Below are 17,254 nucleotides of genomic sequence, written 5' to 3' on the forward strand. Positions count from 1 at the left end.
CCGCAGCATTTCCGAGGTCAAACCCTATAAATTTTGTGAAGGACCCGAATCCAAAAAGACAGCCATCAGAGAGCCATTCATCGCCAAACAAATCCTCCATCCATCAGATCCATCAACACCACACCGAAGGAGATCCACCACCATAGTTTATCCATTCAATCTCTCATCTCCTCCGTAGTCATATCCATCACGATTGTAATAGAGATCTCCTTAAGAATTGGCGACCATTGTAAGAATATTGTGATTTGAATCCAAGTATTTGCCACAATGATTTCTATCTTTGATCTTGATATTATGTGTGAGTAGTTCGCACGGGTTGCGCATTGGGGTGAATCCTCACAACGTTTATATGCATCTAATCTCATAAATATGTGTAAGGATTCAATAGAAGTTTTGGAAGCTTGTATCATTGTATTTTGGCCTCGATTCGATGATCTGTAGGTATTCATTTCTATCGGATCGATCAAGAAAAGAGTGGGATGAATGGAGAACGGCGTGCTACTGAGAAACCTCAGTGTCGGGAAAGTAACGGTCCATATTTAGTGATTCATTCGGGATCAACGACACAATCATCTAGCTTAATACTTTGGTCTGTATTCATTTACTTAATAATTGTTGTACTCGCGGCTGTAGGAACAGTGGTTGGACCAAGAGACTCTTGTCACCTCTGACTTTAGGGGCAAGAGTATTTGCGGATGTGCTGCTCACAAATCTCTTATCTCTGTTTTGTTTACTACATATTTGCACTTCATTTCTATATGTATGCATAGCTGCAGGAGAATCCTTAACTCCGGCATATTTCGATCCATTGAACACAATCCAATTAAGAGTAAACTAGATAGGTCTTGTAAACATAAAATAAAATCAACTAGTAACTCTTGTAGACGTTTTCTTTACGCCACTTTAGCAGTGCTTTCCAGGGTTCCATTAAATCCAAAAAATTTAGAAAAAAAACTTATCATACTACAATCCATAATTAGGATCGGGGGCGGTGTTCATGCCCAAACTGAGCTAAAACCATAATGTTGGAAATGAAGTCATGGTGTAAACAATCAAAAAACAAATCCAAATAAACCATAACTCTATATAAATGACTTGTAAAAAAGTAATGCCTTGATATTTATTGCCACCAACTTTTATTTCGAACCTCTGGTGGGCCAAACAAAATCTTGTCACGCACATGTGACCGATTTTTGGATAATAAATGCATTCAATGATTTAAACTTCCGGCATACGTACATTAGTTGGTTCCTAAGCTGATGACATGGGCATACTCACGGTGTCCATAAACTCCGCGTCGGCAACAAGCCTGTTGAGCACGTCCGGCGCAACACACACCTCTAGCGACATGCTTCCTCCCTTCTCCGGCCCCTCGAACACAGTTGCCTTCCCATCCATCTTGTCCCCAGGGCCGCTCCGCACGGCACTCGGCTTTCCCCATCCGAAGTCATTGCCAAATACGTCGAACCGTGGGGAACTCCCTGTCATGAGTGTCCCACCTCCTGATGATAGCTGCCCGATGTACTCGAAATCGGGCACCTGGGTCCAGCGATCTAGCCATTCCTCCATGGCGGCTTCATCAAATGACGATACTAGGCGGTTCAGCTTCCATGCCGTCCAGCCTAACCCTTTGTCTAGGATCTTCCCGACGGTGGAGGTTGCCTCGCCGAGAACAACAGCGTTACCTATGTAACCTTGTGGCATGCCGTTCACGCGGCCCCGGCATCCAACGAACATGTAATAAGATGTCTCCTGTCCTGGTGGGAGGCGCCGCGCACGGGACACTGCCCGCCAGAGGTGGGCGAGCAGGGCCTGTAGCGAGGATATAGTAACATTGGCCGTGCGGCCAACTCTTTGTTGGCCCTGGCCTTGAGCTTCTTGATGCTTGCTGCAGAGAAGGTGAAAAAACAGTCCTCCACCGCGGGGCGCTCGAACCGCCGGACAACGTGCTGCAGCTTACTAAACGGCATGTGAATTGGAACGGGGCTTTTGAACCATTGCTGGTTCTGGAGCACCTGCGCCAGCTTGGTTATCTCGTGTAGGTCGCCGCTTTCGCCACCGCCTCGGCTGATCTCCGACCAGGCGTTGAAGAATGCCCAGAACGTGGTGCCATCGCGGACGCAGTGGTTCATGGACAAACCGATGAAGATGCCGTCGACGAGCTCGGTGACCTGCACCGCCAGGACGGGTAGCGACTTGATGGCGGCGTCCGCGCCGAGCACATGGTTGAACGGGTACAAGTCCCGAACCACCGAAGGGGTGTAGACTGAGGCGACAATGTCGTGGACCGTGACACCGGGCGCAACGGCGTGGACGAACTCAGCGCCCTCCCCGGTGCAGCGCAACAAGACGGTGATGGTCTCGTCGGCGTGATGCTCCTCGACAAGCCGGCCGGCCAAGGGATAGAACCTTCCGCCTAGCGCGCGTGCGAAGGAGAAGGTGAGGCCGTCGACGAGGGGATATCCGGCGGGAGGCTTGGGCAGGAGTATGCCCTTCTGTATGTAGTCTATGGTGATGAGGCGGAGGTCCCAGGGCTTGAGGTGGATGTCCACCACGGCCTCCTCCGACGGCACCTGGACCATGCGCCGGGACATGATCCGTACGGTTTCGGCGGCGCCAGCTTCTGTCAGCCCATTCCCCATCTCCCTGTGCTTTCTGTTCTTTCTAGCTAGCTTGGTATGCAGAAGCTGCCTTTTCTGTCCTAAGATGATACTCAAGCTCATGCGATCTCGCCACCCTTTTTAAACCTCTATGGAGCAAATACGGCCTGTCCGAGGTATGAACCTAGCTTTTAAAAACAGGCACATATGAACGCCACACGATTCACAACCACCCTATACTCAGAAATTTTTCTCTATTTTTATTCACCCAAGTTGGCAGCATGTGCTGGCCGGTGCTGCACTTCAAAAATAAAGGATAGCTGCTACGAGGGCCAGGGGATCGATTGAGTAGAGACTAGGAGAAGTGCCCATGGGTTGCATTGGGAGAAAGAAATACTTAAAGCTTCAGCAAACCATCCGTTTTAACACTTGTTTTTGTTACCATCATCAATGGAAGTCAAGCATATGTAGCTATTTTGGAACTTTTATTCGCAAAAGAAACAACCTTGACGCCTTACCCTTTCGAACCGTACTCTCCCTCTCACATGAAGAAACAAAATGAACCGTCTATTTTTATATGGCGGTTGTATGCATCGTGATATTTCAAAAATCTTAGGAGTAAAGTCGGAAAGTGAAATAACGGACGACGAAAACCTTTTTTCTTAGCAATTTTAGGAAATTGAAAATCATATTCACCAACATGATCCATGTGTCATTCAAGCCCCTTATTTCCCATATTTTAACAATGTAGCCTAATTAAGTCTAACGCTAGAACCATTGCCTTATGCATCTTGTTTAACAAACCCAGATTAATCATCGTTCAAATTCATTTAAATTTTTCTGGGGATGTTTTCACTTATTTCCAAATAGCAGTTTCAGAAAAGAGCCTCAAAGTTGAATTCTTTTCGAATACAGCTGCAAGAGATCAATAGCTGTGGACGATGTACCCTTAGTACGCGTGATTTTTCTCTAGAAGTGAGCATATAATCACTTTAGCTTCCAATTAGTAGTATATGGTATTTTTCTTGTTTGTCTAACTGCTACTGAACTTGCATGAATCGAAGTCTGATTTTTTGTCTTCGCATGGAATGGAAGAAGAGTTCGAGCTTGTAAAAATGTCTTTTCTCCTCTACCCGATCGTCCTCCCTAACTCGTTAATACTCTAGGGGTATTTATTCTCAGTTAGTAGCTTATTTTTTGAAGAAAGAATCTGAGCCGCACAACTTGAAGGGTTGACTGAATTCCAGGAGCCAGTTCGGCAGTGAGGGGAATGAGTTGGCGATCTGATATTTTGAGCTCGACCAGCAAGCATGTGCCTCACTCCTCGGAGGCGGCCTGGCCTGGAAGCGGGTGACCGGCTGGAGTAGCGCTTCATCAGCTCCCTCTGCTTCTGCCCATCCCAGTTGCGGCGTGTGCCCCATCGACGACGCAGTGGTCCACGAATATATTCAATGCAAAGAATGCAGGCAGGTCCACGAATCCCGTTCAATTAACAGCCAACAATCATGTAATCGCTTCTCCCATTAATCATGCAGTGTGAGCAGGCAGGAGGCAAGCCACAATCCCTCTGTTTAATTAGCTCGAAAAGAAGGGGGTTGATGCTTGTTATTCTTAGTCGATTTGCTTCTGTAGTTTAGGACTACATATGAAATCCATAAACTATGCTTAGTTTTCAGATCCTGTGGAAAATTCTCACTCTTGTGAAAGAGACGGAACCAGCAACATTTGCCAAGAAACAAAACTGCAATAAAAAAGTGTTCAGTTAACAGCAACATCAGGGATATCTCGACTAATTCAACAGCAACAGCAGGATCCCGCGAGCAGCAGCCCGCTCCATCGATCCCCGGCGCCTCCACTCCCCTCCATGTCCCTCCCCCTTCTCCACCTATCCCTGAGGCCTCCCCTCCCCTCCATCTCCCCATGACTGCTCCATTGTGGCTGACGAGAACAACAAACCTGTGGCGTTGACTGCTGCTAATCAAAAGATAAAAAATCTGGAGTGGAGGCCCGAGTCCACGTGCTTCTCATCGGAGGCAGAGGATGAAGGGTTGGAGGGCTTCCGGCGGCGGCTTCCTGGCAACGCAGGAGGGGCGCTAGCGGAAGCTGGCATGTGCCTGCTGGAGGGGCGCTAGCGATCGGCAAGGGCCTGGACGGCGGCAGGAGGCGCGCACAAGGGTCATGGCATCGGGGCCCTGGCAGAAAGCGGTCGGCGAGGGCCTAGCCAGCGGCGGAAGTCGCGCTGGCCGGCGGCGCTCGGGCGGGACAGTTCTCTTCTCTGCTTGTTGTATCCTGGTTGCTATATTAACTAGATGACCGGTTGCGCTATCGCGCAAAAGGCAGAATTAAATTAGAATTTAACTCATAAGTTTTAGTTTATTATAGTATTAAGAAAAACTCAATGGCAGCAAACATTTATCAAGCAAAGTAACAGAACATATGTCGATTTTATATACATGCATTCAACCATTTCTCTTACTCAGTAAATAGTAGTGGCAACAAAGGTTTTCTGGTAAAGACAAATTTAAATATAATGCTATATTTTTATTTACATGTAAATAGGCTCGATATTTTTATTTGCAAAGAAAGATGACCCATTCCGCCCTGGCGCAAACACTAAAGCCATACATATTAAAATCATAAGCCTTGTCTTAGAAATAGTAACATGTCACACATATATACACGACTGCAGCACCACAACAATATATTCACGGTATAAATGAAAGTATTTATAAGGAGTTTACATGTATCTAGAATCAGCACTATCAATTACCAATACGCCACTGCAATGCCACATCAATATATTCCTATTAATAAACCATGATGATGCTCGCAATATCACCTCAAGCAGTGGATCACTCAAGCAGCTCTGCTTCAGCTTCAAGCTCAAGCCCTTTACGATGTCGTCGTAGTCCTCCCAGTGATAGAACATAGGTGGATGTGGATGTAGTGAGTAACCAGAGATGATGAAAAGAAAAGGCACAAAATAAATAGGGTTCAAAACGTTAACCTAGGTGCCCAGAAAGTCTCTTTGGTCTTCTCGGTTAAAGGCAGCTACCTCTCCAGGACCCCCAGGAACTGAAACAACGTAGACAGCGATGATCATGTTAGCCTCTGAAGAAATTGTACATTTGTCCAAGCAATTTACGAGAAAGTGGATAACCTGGTCGGTGCGGTCTTGGGCGATGACACTATGGAAATTGGCATCCTCGAGCATCTGGGATCATGTGCAAACAGATGTTAGAATGGTTCACCTCTTTAGAAACAAATCTTTCCAGGTTTCATGCAAATTTTACTGCAAACATAGAAGCAAACTTTCCGTAGGTTGAATCATGAAGGTCATAGCCTCTCTGCTGGATGTATGTAGCAAAATCCTCTGATGGCTCCCCAACTTTCCTGCGGTAGTCACTGGCGCCCCCAGGATACATTGTGCTGGTTTTAGATATTCGATATCCCATCAACCTAGGCACAAATAAAATATAGTCAGGTTGTATAGAACAAGTAACTCAGACAATGAAATGATTTCCTTCAAGAAAAGGAAAATAAACATTCTATAGCAGCAAAGCTTGATTTAACTCCTAAAAAGACTACAAATTACAGCTCAAAACAGTGACGAAAAGATTCCAAACAGAGAAGCACAGCGGTGCTCCGTTTTCCATCAACATATAGAAGAAAAATATGACCTATTTGACCTGAACATCCAAAATCACAAAAATTGAAATAAATTTTAAGTTGAAGATCACCGTGAACCCAAAGCTTTTCTAATACCAAGCCTGAAGAAAGTAACCAGTAGAACTCCTGACGTTACATTGGAAACTATGGCTCTCTTCCAGAATACTTGCTACGATATTACTATTGCACAAACAACTTTTGAAGGCATATATTACCTGATGGGTCAAGGGGGTGTTACACTGTTACCTTAGCTAACTGTACCAAATAAATGGATGTGCAGTAAACAAGAAAAATGCTAGAGACAATAGAAAAGTGATTCACCTCATATTTTTCATCACGCTATAGCCTTGTAGGTTTGTCTCAACTTCAAGATGAGTAACTCAATTGACCCTGAGAACCAAAACATTGGCAGCTGAATTTTTTGGGTGGTATTGCCAACTATTCTTTTTGGTTTTCCTGGTAGAAACAAGGATCAGTCAGTAAATAGGTAAGTCTGCTTTGGAGTGGAAATATGGTTTAGAAGGCAGTGACATGGTCATGTGACAGGTAAACAGATGATTTATTGGCAACAGATGAAAAATACAACCAACTGGCCAAAATAAATATACTGTAAGCTTCTAGAAAGTACTGGGAACCACAATAGCACCAAGGCAGCACCAAGCTGGTAACCCCAAGCAACGAAAAAACCTAAGAAGTTTGTGCTTTCTATCAACCACCGTGGCAATTGTTTTTCCTGAGCACTAAATCACCATATGGGAGCCATCATCATAGCATTTTTAAATTTAACTGTGATATTATATGGCAATTGTTTTTCCTGAACACGGAATCACCATATGGTTCCTAATAATGCTCTGGTCGCTCTTTAAAATCTTTCCCCTTACAAACCAATGTCCCAGCTAAAAGAAGCATAAAGTGACTATAACGATCATAAAAATAGGGCATATCATATCTCGCATCTACACTTTACCTAGAAAATAACCACTATCGGCTGAATAAGGCTACTACTACCTGCTGCTACCTTAGGCTCAGCAGGTTCAACATTTTCACCCTAGCATTAGCACATTCAAGTGCAACCAAGTATTTTCACCCTAGGTTGGTCAGTCAACCATTTCTAGAATATGGTAAACTTGACCAAATGCATGTTTTTATATGGTCTAAATGAGAATTGAGCATATACTAACATCACTTTTTTAATTCTACTACACTGTAACATTAGAACACAAGAAGAATTGAGCAGATGGAACAATTAACAACGATTGCAAATACTAACATGTTAACGACAAATAACAAGAGCTAGAATAAGCGAAATAAACCGTGACAAAAATATGAGAGGGCCAGCTCAAACAGATTACTCCAAAGCATTGCCTCTTTAGGATACCCTGAAGCTCATCAGCAACTCCTCTTAATTTCTTCAAAAGAGGCAGCTGCACCCTGATGAAAGGCATACAAGATATAGAGAGGAAAGAGGGATGTAGAGAGCAATATGCAACCAGAAGATAAGACCGAGATAGTGGCCACTCAGGCCTGGACTGAAATTAAGGTCGCTCTTTGATGTGCCCCACAAATCTACGCTTTGAATTTTAGGGTACTATTCGTACACCACAGAATTCCTAAGCTGTCTACAGAAGCGCGGGAAGGAGGGAAAAAATATTCACAAGTCACAATGCAAACTTTCCTATGTATACAAAATTGTCAACTATATTCACAATAATTTGTGATCTTTCCTCTTCTTTTCTTGTGACCGGCCCCATATTATCTTATACCAAACAGAACCTCCTTTTCTACCTACAGATACTAATGAAGTTTTCATATTTTTCATATTTAGTGCTTTGTCCAGTGAGCAACCATAAGGAAAGTACGCTAGCACATTCCTAACCATATCCGGGCTTGAATTAAACAAGAACTACCGTATTCGGTTCCAATAACACCATCGGGTGTAAAGTGCAGCATCACAAAAAAGCAAGTATTGACAAAAGAACCTTCAGAAGATTGAAACACATGAGATCAATCCCCATGGAAGGTTCCAAAATACAACGTGGAAGTCAGTGAACAGCTGAAAACTATGCCAGGTAAGAGCTGATGGGTAAAGTGATTAGGCACATATACACAGCTCATGGTCCATCAGATATGAGAAATATGAATATAGTGATATTTAGAGATATGTAACATTCAACAATACGAACTAAAGGATCTCATATGAAGAAAGAAATAAAAATTCGGGTAGAATTTCTGTTAACAGATAGGAAAAGAAAAATATTAGTGTCGATGATAACCAACATGAAATAGAGTGAAGAAAAATATAGAGATATCATATGTTTTTATTAGAACCTGAATTAACATGGTAATGATACATGGCAAAGCCTACTCTCAAACATGTCAAATAGCAAAATCAAGTCAGAATTTAAACCATAAGTTTTAGCTTATTTTAGTATTAAGAATTAGCCAGAATTTAACCGCTTTAGTATCTTGCAGACACTCCATTCCACCGAGGTGTTGCAGTAATATATAATAATTAAGTATGATTTCACACTATTTTTTCAGCTTTTATGATTTTGTAGAGCTCAAGCATCGTCTCGACCTCATTCATTGAGACTTGATTCATCTGGAAAAGGTGACAACTGAATCATACAAACGTGTAAGGTCATTGGGGAAAAAGAGATCCTCAACGTGGCTCTTTGGAGAGGTTGCGGAAGTAGATGCAGGTGCAGTTGCTGGGCCATGACCATCCGTCCATCCCTCGGTGTTAGAATAATCTGCAGGCCACACTCCAAATATTAGCAGAAAAACAGAAATTAAATCGGAGTAAGAATCGAGGAAAGAAACTCCAGCGAGTCTAACCTGGAGTTGAATCAGGCTGTGCCAAGACCATCCCTTGCCGCCTGCCCAGTGTTCATCCACTGAAGATGACGAGAGCAGGGAGGAGAGATGGCCTCGCCTCCGGTCGCCGCTGCCACGGATCCGCCCCGCGCCAGCCCGTCTCCGGCCGCACCCGTCGCCTCCGGTCGTCGCCGCCGCGGATCCGCCCGCGCTGGCCCGTCTCCGGCCGCGCCACTCTCCTTCGGCCGTCGCCACCACGTCTCGGCCGCCGAGCAAGGGAGGTATAACCGATGGAATGAACAATGCAATATGCCTGCCAGATCCGAGTACATATATACCAATTGCAATACATATTGGACAATACCAATGATCCTAGTAGATTGCTAAAGAGGCAATAAAAGCTCTTGATTTAGACAACCTAGAAAAATACACATTTTTAACTCTCGAACAGTTATAAATTTGAGTATTTTTCGCTATAAAGTTGTAAGATAACTAATCTTAACCTCTGATGTTTACATAATAATTTACGTATACAATAAATTGGTACAACTTTTTATAGCAGTATAATACACTCTAACATAAACTGGGCAACCATCATTGAATTCGAGTGCAAACATCAGCAGCTCTTTTCCAAATCAGACAAGAGAACCTACTGAAAAGTAAGACAACAGTAGACTGGAAAGATAAGATCGATAGTGGAAGAAAGAACCAAGTAATTCAACAAATATATATCCAACAGGGAAAAAACTACCACTTCCCTCTCTCATCGTGCAAGCTAACATTAGAGAGCAAACGGTAACATACCAATGCAAGCACTTCTATCCCAGAAGCATTCGGTGAATATACGCTTTGGCTTCCATACCATATATCTTTTTCAAGTTGGGCAGCCTTTCTGCAATTTCTAAAATAAAGTATTTACGTTGTACTCAATTTAGCAAAGACGCCTTCCATTCAGAACAGCTTCCTATAGTGTATTACTGATTTTCCGTTTTGAACTCATAGCAGGCAATGAAGAACTAATCGATATTTTCCATAGGCAGGCAAACTGTCGCCGGCAATGAACTCGTAGCAAGCAATGAATAACCAATATTTTCCATAGACAGGCAACCAGCCGCCAGCCACGAGACTTGCTAAAATATTAAAAAAAATTGATTTTCTGAACAAAATAAATTCGTTTGATTTGTCTTGGCATGATTATTTCCCTTGGTACTAAACCTCTGCCAAACAAACAATGAACATCAATGGCACCTCACATAAATCACTGTTAGATCGTAAGTACAGAAAGGATAAATCACATTATAGAGCACTTGTATTTCTTCAGTGGAGAGGTTTGAGTATAGATCAATGGCAAGAACCAATAAGGAACTTTGATAGGGACCTTTTTTGGAAAGATGACTATCAAGTGACGCTCCAGATGCTGCCCTCCGACATCTCTCCCTGTACTCAACCTAGTGAGGAGAAAACACTCAATTTGGTATTTCCTTGTACTCGACCTATGCAAATTGAGATACCAAGTTCATTATGGGAAGTATAGATTCTTTAATATGGAATTGCTTCAGATCTATGAACTCGCGTAATTTTGCATATTCCTAAACAAATCAGTTTCACCAACTACGCTGCAACAATAGTATTAGAAACTAAGGCCTTTCATCTGTACCTTTAGTTGCAGTAGGCGAATTGGCAGCATTCTTGACGGTAATTACAAGGGGCCTGCTAGAGGTAGAAATAAGCATTATGCCAAATCTATAAAACAACAAAAGGATTACTGAAAGAGAGAAAATTAGCATAGAATTAAGCATTTCCTCTAGGAGCCATGATACCTGGTAGTATTTATGTTTATAGACGTAAAAAAGCATTATGCCGCTCCTTTTGCATTTGTGTCGACCACCAAACAATATGAACAAGTAACATTAAGAACACCACACGAACTGAGCATATAACATGAATTCCATTGGAGAATTATAGCAGAGCTGGTATACCTATGAACAAGCCAGAGATTGTGAGGTTGCTGGCAGGCCCCTGCTCTGGCCGAGGACACCGCACAGCCAAGGGAGCCACCACTGAAAACACGTCACAAGGCCCCATCATCTCTTGATTGTGCATCATTGATGCAAGATATCTCGCTGACATCTCCTGGTTGAGGGGAGAAGAGACGAAGGCGCACCAACTCCTCGTAATCAATATGCCGTGTTCACGGTAGCTAATTGCTGCACAAATAAGGAGAAAGTGGATAACAGAAACAAGCTTAGTGAAACACAGAAAGCAACAACCTTCTATTAGCATGCAGCAGTAATGTTGGTACATAAAACAAAATAATAGGAGAAATAAGCGCTAAAGATATGCCTACTTAGAAATGTAGGACATTTGTTGACTGTTCAGGACGATTCAATCTGTGAAATATTGTGATATTTACATAAAGTGTCCAATAATTAATATTTGTGTTGCTTAAACATCAGATGATGTTTTAAGGAAATCATTTGGTTGAAAAGTAAACTGCAGAGAGATCTACATAGTCTAGAGGAAACTGAGATAAATTGCAGCTTTGCACTAATCATTACCAATGCAGCTGATCCATTCCAATGGTGCCATTTTAGGAAACGATAGCATCAGCCTCATTGGCATTTTAACCCTGCAAGAGCACAAAATTCAGCATTACAAATCTTATTTCCTGAAGTTTCTAAATAGTGCACTTGTATACCTAAGAAAACTGACTATGCACGGCACATATGGATGATAACAATATGCTAACCTTGACCAAAAAAAAGTCGGGAAACAGTTTCCTACCCTAGTCTACTTGCACATCTTATTACTAACACTTGTACTCATTAATTGGCGTTGCATTTCATTTTGCAGCAAGCATCTAGTCATACTACCATTTTCATCAATTATCAAGTCTAATTTCAATGCTAATGGTGTATTAAAAAGCAGCTTTCTGGAACAGGATATTACCTGATAGTCTACCAGATATTTCAACCTGATAATATGGTCCTATCATGAAGGTGACGTGAGCCAGAAATGCTTCAAGCAACTTTGTCAGTTTCTGGGACAGATTCTACAATGTCTTTGAGGTACATCTTCTGTCTCTTGAGCCACTCTCCATACGGGTGAGCTTTCAAGTACTGTGCCTTAAGTGCTTCATCATCCAGCTCAGTATCAATTACTACATGTATCTCAATCACACAAAAAAGTCATGAGTTTGAAAATCAAATTTGGCAAAAGAAAATCTGTACACAAAATAAAACATCCGCTGCAACCAAAGCCCTCACGCATCTGATCAGAACAAAGAAATCTACACAAGTTGAACAAGATGCATCTCATCATTTTTAGAGGAAATTAACAAGGGCTGAGCACAGAGCTCACATGTGGCAGCGGTGTTCTTGTCCTCGTTTTCTTCCAGGAGTAGTCCGTCACCGCACAAAGTGCCCTGCTTGGACGGCAGGTGCTTCATGAACAGCCAAAATATAGAGCAGCAAGAATGGATCAACACACAGGTATTTCATCAAACAGTTTATGACCTGAAGGTACAAGCAAATCGAAAGAACCAAGAAGGTGCGTAGAGAACCAGTAGACATGGCAAAGCCTAGAAGAGAGAGAGATCAAGAGCAAATGGAAATAAGGATTTAGAGATGCTCACCATGGCATCATAGGCACCGGCCCAGCTCGCATCCAGAGCATGCTGCTGCCCCAGGTTCACGCTTGGCCCGTCCCCAACATCGTGGTGCCTACCACCTTGAAAGAGGGGGGGGGGGAGGAGGAGGAGGAGGAGGACGTAGCCGGCATGGAAGAAGCTCCGCTCACCTTGTCTCCCCATTGAACCGACGTAGCCGGCATGGAAGAAGCTTCGCTCACCTTGTCTCCCCATTGAACCGCGTCGCTTGAGCCGGCACGCCCACGCACCAGAGAGGGCGACCACCCGCTGGGGGAGAGAGAAGACTGTCGGGACGGCAGTAGACGTGGCCACGGCCTCTCTACTCTTGGCAGGGTGACGCCCGCGGCCGGCGGCGACCGGTGGCGCCCGTGGCCTGCTGGCGCTCTATGCAGCGGCGGCGCCAGCGCTGCCTCCTGATGTGGGGTCCTCCGGATGCGAGGCATGAGGCGGCGGCGCCTGCCATGCCTCCCGGCCATGCTTCTCCAGCGCGTACGCGTGGAAGAGAAGCAATGAGGTCGAGGCACTGTCGACCCATCGCGCCAGGTCACCGCCGCCAGCCCACAACCGCGCCCTCGACCAGCGACACATAGCTGCTCCCGCGCCTCGCATCCAACTCCGCCTCCCTCCTCCCACACGTCGCCGCCCTCACGAGATTGGGGGATTTTTTTCACCACGGGGCCAATCTAGGGTTTTCACCCACTACCACACGCACGGAAAAACGAGAGGAGAAAGGAAACGTGAACGAGTGGCCTCGCTGCCTCTGCTCGCCGACCCCACACACGCAAGGCCCCATCCGTCATGGATCTATCCAGACAAACAAAAAGTAAAAGAAAATTACTGCATCCAACGGCTGGGGTGAAAAGCGGCTTTAGAAACTTACTGTTGCAGCGTGATTGAATGGACCAGATTGTTTTGCCCCTTTGAGCCCCTTGGCTGGCCGAGTAGGGCAGAGCCCTTTAGAGATGGAACAAGCATGAAGGATGAAAGACTCTTTTTCTAGAAGTTGTACGTTTCCACTGGTAGATAAGGTGCTAACAACGTTTGACAAAGTGTGATCACATGCATCAATGTTCTTATCACCTTCTCCTATTCTATGATATATGATTAGGGTTCTAAAACAGCTACATAATCCAGAGCGACTCTATTATGATCTTCTCCGTGGCATGAAACCTACTCACCACTTATCATGCCAACAAAATATGACATCACCAAACAGTCCATTATATAATTTCAGAACTATAATTAGCAAACCGTAGATTTCTTTAAAAGATCCATGTGAAGGTCCTGAAAAAAAAATTCTAACAGCACGCTAAACACAACATATTAATGTGTGTTCCAAGAAAACAAAACAAACTTCGAGAATTCATCCTTCATGGAAAAGAAATTTAGAAGAGGGAAGAACATGTGGAGTTAACCTTGGAAGAGGATTGACTCATGTTTCTGTACCCTGCAGCGATCATGCCAACTTTAATCTGCAAGGCAGCTTGCTACCACTCAAGCAAATCTGCAATGCACCGAATGAGAACATACCATGTTAACATCATACATGGTTAATCCATGATAAAGAAATTATATGCCATGTGGTGCTGGAAACAAAAAAAGAAACAAACCGAAAAAATAAAATGGTACGCACAAGCTCACCAAATTTCACCATAAGCAGAGTGCATTGCGCCATTGTGTATAATCTATTCCCATGAAAACCTAACCAAATAAAGGTAATAACGGCAAGTGTTCAGTGTATACCTTACAGAAGAGAGCCATTCTGCAATGACACATAGCGGAAGTTTTGCCTTTTGTGCAATGACACATTCAGATCATACCTTCTGCTCGTACCATAAATGCAAGAATTCTCTCAGGCTATGCTCATGAAATATAGCAGCAGAGTGTATTAGATACAAAGCAAGAACAATCAGTCAATCACCATAGAGAAAAGAGGCCCTGAACGGAAGATGCATTCCTAGTAAGGAGAAGGAAGCGACACACCTCAACACAGAAGAAGAGCACATAACCAGAGCCTAATACAGGATGAGACAAGAAGCAAGCCTACTAAATCCTAGAACATGCAAAGTGAAAAGGGCCAGGTAAAAAAGAACTATCAGCCATAAAGGGCCAGGTAAAAAAGAACTATCCGCCTTGGGAAGTTCATCTGGCATAACATCATTATTCTTTGTTATTGCTACTTCTAGGAAGTTCACCTCCTAGCCATAAAGGAAAAATAATTTATTGCCAGGTACCACATGTAAGATATGTATGAATTAAGGTGTATAAACCATCCATAATATATCAATGACACTCCTTACCTCCTTCGTGTTATCTGGCAACCATCCGAGTAATCTTTTGATGTATCACTCCAGGGATGAATCCGTCAGGTAATGCAAGCAATGTTGTGTGTCAGCCTCAGTGTGACTATGTAACAGCTCGCCCAGCAGCAGCAGCAACTACAACACAGATCCTATAAATGCAGCCATAAGCATAAGTTTCATCACATGTGCAGAGCCCATAATACTGTTTAGAAAATCAGAAGCACCTCAAGATATATCGGAAAAATAATAAAGAAAAATGAAAAGAAATTGCACTAATGGACATTAGAAAGAAACATTGGCTACTGCCATCTATGGTGTAAAATCTAGTGGCAGCCCAAACTCTGCCTATGAAACGTGAATGAAATTAGAGCGGAAAGAAAAATAAAGAGGAGCTCACTACCGGAGAACTGTCATCGCCATGGCCAGGCCGAACCATCTCCGTCGCTTGTGGAGGCTGGCGAGAGTCGACCTGCTGGCGTGAGTGACTCCATTGATGCGTCGCCGCCCTCCTCCAGACCCGCTCCTTCAGCGCCCCCTTTCGCTCGCCACCGCGGCCGCCCCATCCTGCTCGACGTGGTTATTATGTGGTACATATAGATCTATATTAAGGGAAGCTTCCTATGTACAAAGATATTCCAGTAAATCTTAAATTAAGCAAACAAAATACAGTGTGTGGGGTCATCAGAAAGAAATAAAACATTGAGTGGAAATTGCAGAGGAACTCCAGGATGAACTTCAAACAATCAAAAGGTAGTAAGAAGGAGGGAAAATATCCTGGTTAGGATATTACATCCACCTCCAAACATTTATTGGTGGAAGTAGACAATATACAAATTGTGCCTAAACATTACAAACCTGCCTCTTTTTTTAGAAAGCAACAAGGGCTACAGCGCTACATAGCTGAGTCATCATTCCGGTTAGAGAATCGTGCAGGAGAAAGCATACTGGGTACCCATCTATAAATCATGTTTTTGTGCATGATAAACTGAGAATAGAGGAAGACTAAATCACGTACAGGAGAGAGGGCTCCATCTCCAACGGGCTAGAAGCCTAGAACAAAGAACAAATGATCTGTGCCAAAAGGAAAGAGGAGAGTGTACGCACCATGGGCATCAAGCGGCGGGGTGGATCCAGGCGACCAGCCCGTTGTGAGCACGCCCTCTTGGGTCGGCGGCCTTGGTGCTTGCCGATGGCTTGAGGAAGCCAAGGGAGCCGACGAGCTGGCGTGAGTGACTCCACTGATGCGCCGCCGCCATCCTCCGGACCCACTCCTTCAGCGCCTCCTTCCGCCCACCACCGTGGCCGTTGCATCCTGCTCCGTCCGATCGCCGCTCACCCTCCGCGCCGCCAGCCTCTCCCAGACGCGCTCCTGCCGTCAGCCGCCATGGCCGTCGCATCTTCTTCCCCCAGCCATGACCGCTCGCCCCGCCATTCGCCGCGCGCGCTCGCCCCACTGACGCCCCGCCCGCGCGAGCTACTCGTCGAGCTCGCCCGCCTCTGCCCGCCGACAGGAGTGGGGAGTCGAGGCCGCGGGAGAGAGGAGACAAGAGGGCGGCGGCTCGGAGCGAGAAGGTGGAGTGGAGGCCGTGGGAGGAGACGCCTCAGATATTTTTGCCAATCAAGATCTAGGTTTTCACAGCGGGACATGTGTGCGACGTGCACTTGATCGTTAAGCTGGTTCGCTGGCTGAAACACCGGCCCTACACGTAAACGGGCCCAGCTGTCATTGACCTATTCAAACAAGCACGAAGTGAACAAAAATTTACCATATCCGACGGCTGCTGTGAAACGTGGGGTTGCAAATTTACTGTGTCAACCGGATTGGACGAACAGGATTCATTTGCCCCTCTCAGACCCCTGGATGGCTGGGTAGTCTTGCAACATTTATAGGAGAAATATAGCGGGGCGAAAGCCTATTTCGAGGAGGACAGTTCTCTGCTTGGCTTCGGCTAGAGAAGCCAAAAAAAAAAAAAACTAAACGAACCGGTACATGGCACTTGCTGTATTATGTATTCTGGTGGGAGGGCAAAACGGTTAAAAAAATGTTGGACGAAAATTTTGGCAGAAACCTTTGCTCCTTTATTATTAGGTATAGACTAGGAAAAGTGCCCGTGCGTTGCATCGGGAGAAACCAATATTCAAACATTTTTACAAAACCTGTGTTGATACTCCTCATATTTGTCACTATCATCAATAGTGATCATGTTTTCTCCTAT

General features: G+C 44.5%; 1 protein-coding gene, 1 long non-coding RNA gene and 1 pseudogene across 8 annotated transcripts; all 3 read right to left on the reverse strand.

The window, feature by feature from the left end:
• Positions 1-1,189: 1,189 nt before the first annotated feature.
• On the reverse strand, positions 1,190-2,651 carry LOC127312408 (uncharacterized acetyltransferase At3g50280-like; annotated as a pseudogene).
• A 2,552-nt stretch (positions 2,652-5,203) lies between these two features.
• Positions 5,204-9,338, reverse strand: LOC127314464 (uncharacterized). Its single transcript, XR_007859674.2, has 4 exons — positions 9,108-9,338; positions 6,591-9,022; positions 5,761-6,059; positions 5,204-5,675 (listed from the first exon to the last, which is right to left on the reverse strand). It is a non-coding gene; the product is annotated as an uncharacterized lncRNA (long non-coding RNA).
• Positions 9,339-9,447: 109 nt separating this feature from the next.
• LOC127314463 (uncharacterized) lies at positions 9,448-16,873 on the reverse strand. 7 transcript variants are annotated; one of them, XM_071823616.1, is made up of 11 exons: positions 16,143-16,873; positions 15,439-15,602; positions 15,036-15,187; positions 12,721-14,239; positions 12,447-12,528; positions 12,036-12,246; positions 11,645-11,715; positions 11,066-11,293; positions 10,907-10,952; positions 10,744-10,799; positions 9,448-10,534 (listed from the first exon to the last, which is right to left on the reverse strand). In XM_071823616.1, exons 4-6 carry the CDS (start codon positions 12,946-12,948, stop codon positions 12,107-12,109), a joined length of 450 nt encoding a protein of 149 aa, XP_071679717.1. In that variant the 5' UTR covers positions 12,949-14,239; positions 15,036-15,187; positions 15,439-15,602; positions 16,143-16,873; the 3' UTR covers positions 9,448-10,534; positions 10,744-10,799; positions 10,907-10,952; positions 11,066-11,293; positions 11,645-11,715; positions 12,036-12,106. The 7 variants fall into 7 exon arrangements, with proteins under 7 accessions (XP_071679717.1, XP_071679716.1, XP_071679712.1 ...); XM_071823615.1 differs by having other exon boundaries at positions 9,448-10,579; XM_071823611.1 differs by having other exon boundaries at positions 9,449-10,534; positions 10,744-10,796.
• Positions 16,874-17,254: the final 381 nt, after the last annotated feature.

Source organism: Lolium perenne, chromosome 7 (assembly GCF_019359855.2).
Source record: "Lolium perenne isolate Kyuss_39 chromosome 7, Kyuss_2.0, whole genome shotgun sequence".
Lineage (NCBI taxonomy): Eukaryota > Viridiplantae > Streptophyta > Magnoliopsida > Poales > Poaceae > Lolium > Lolium perenne.

What these genes read in the sequence shown, in the direction of transcription:
- LOC127314463 (XM_071823616.1), bottom strand. Translation starts at nt 12,948, where the DNA reads ATGGGGAGACAAGGTGAGCGAAGCTTCTTCCATGCCGGCTACGTCGGT. An exon ending in CCGGTGCCTATGATGCCATG is followed by an intron (nt 12,529 to 12,720) that starts GTGAGCATCTCT and finishes CTGTTCATGAAG; the next exon opens with CACCTGCCGTCCAAGCAGGG. An exon ending in CAAGAACACCGCTGCCACAT is followed by an intron (nt 12,247 to 12,446) that starts GTGAGCTCTGTG and finishes AGATACATGTAG; the next exon opens with TAATTGATACTGAGCTGGAT.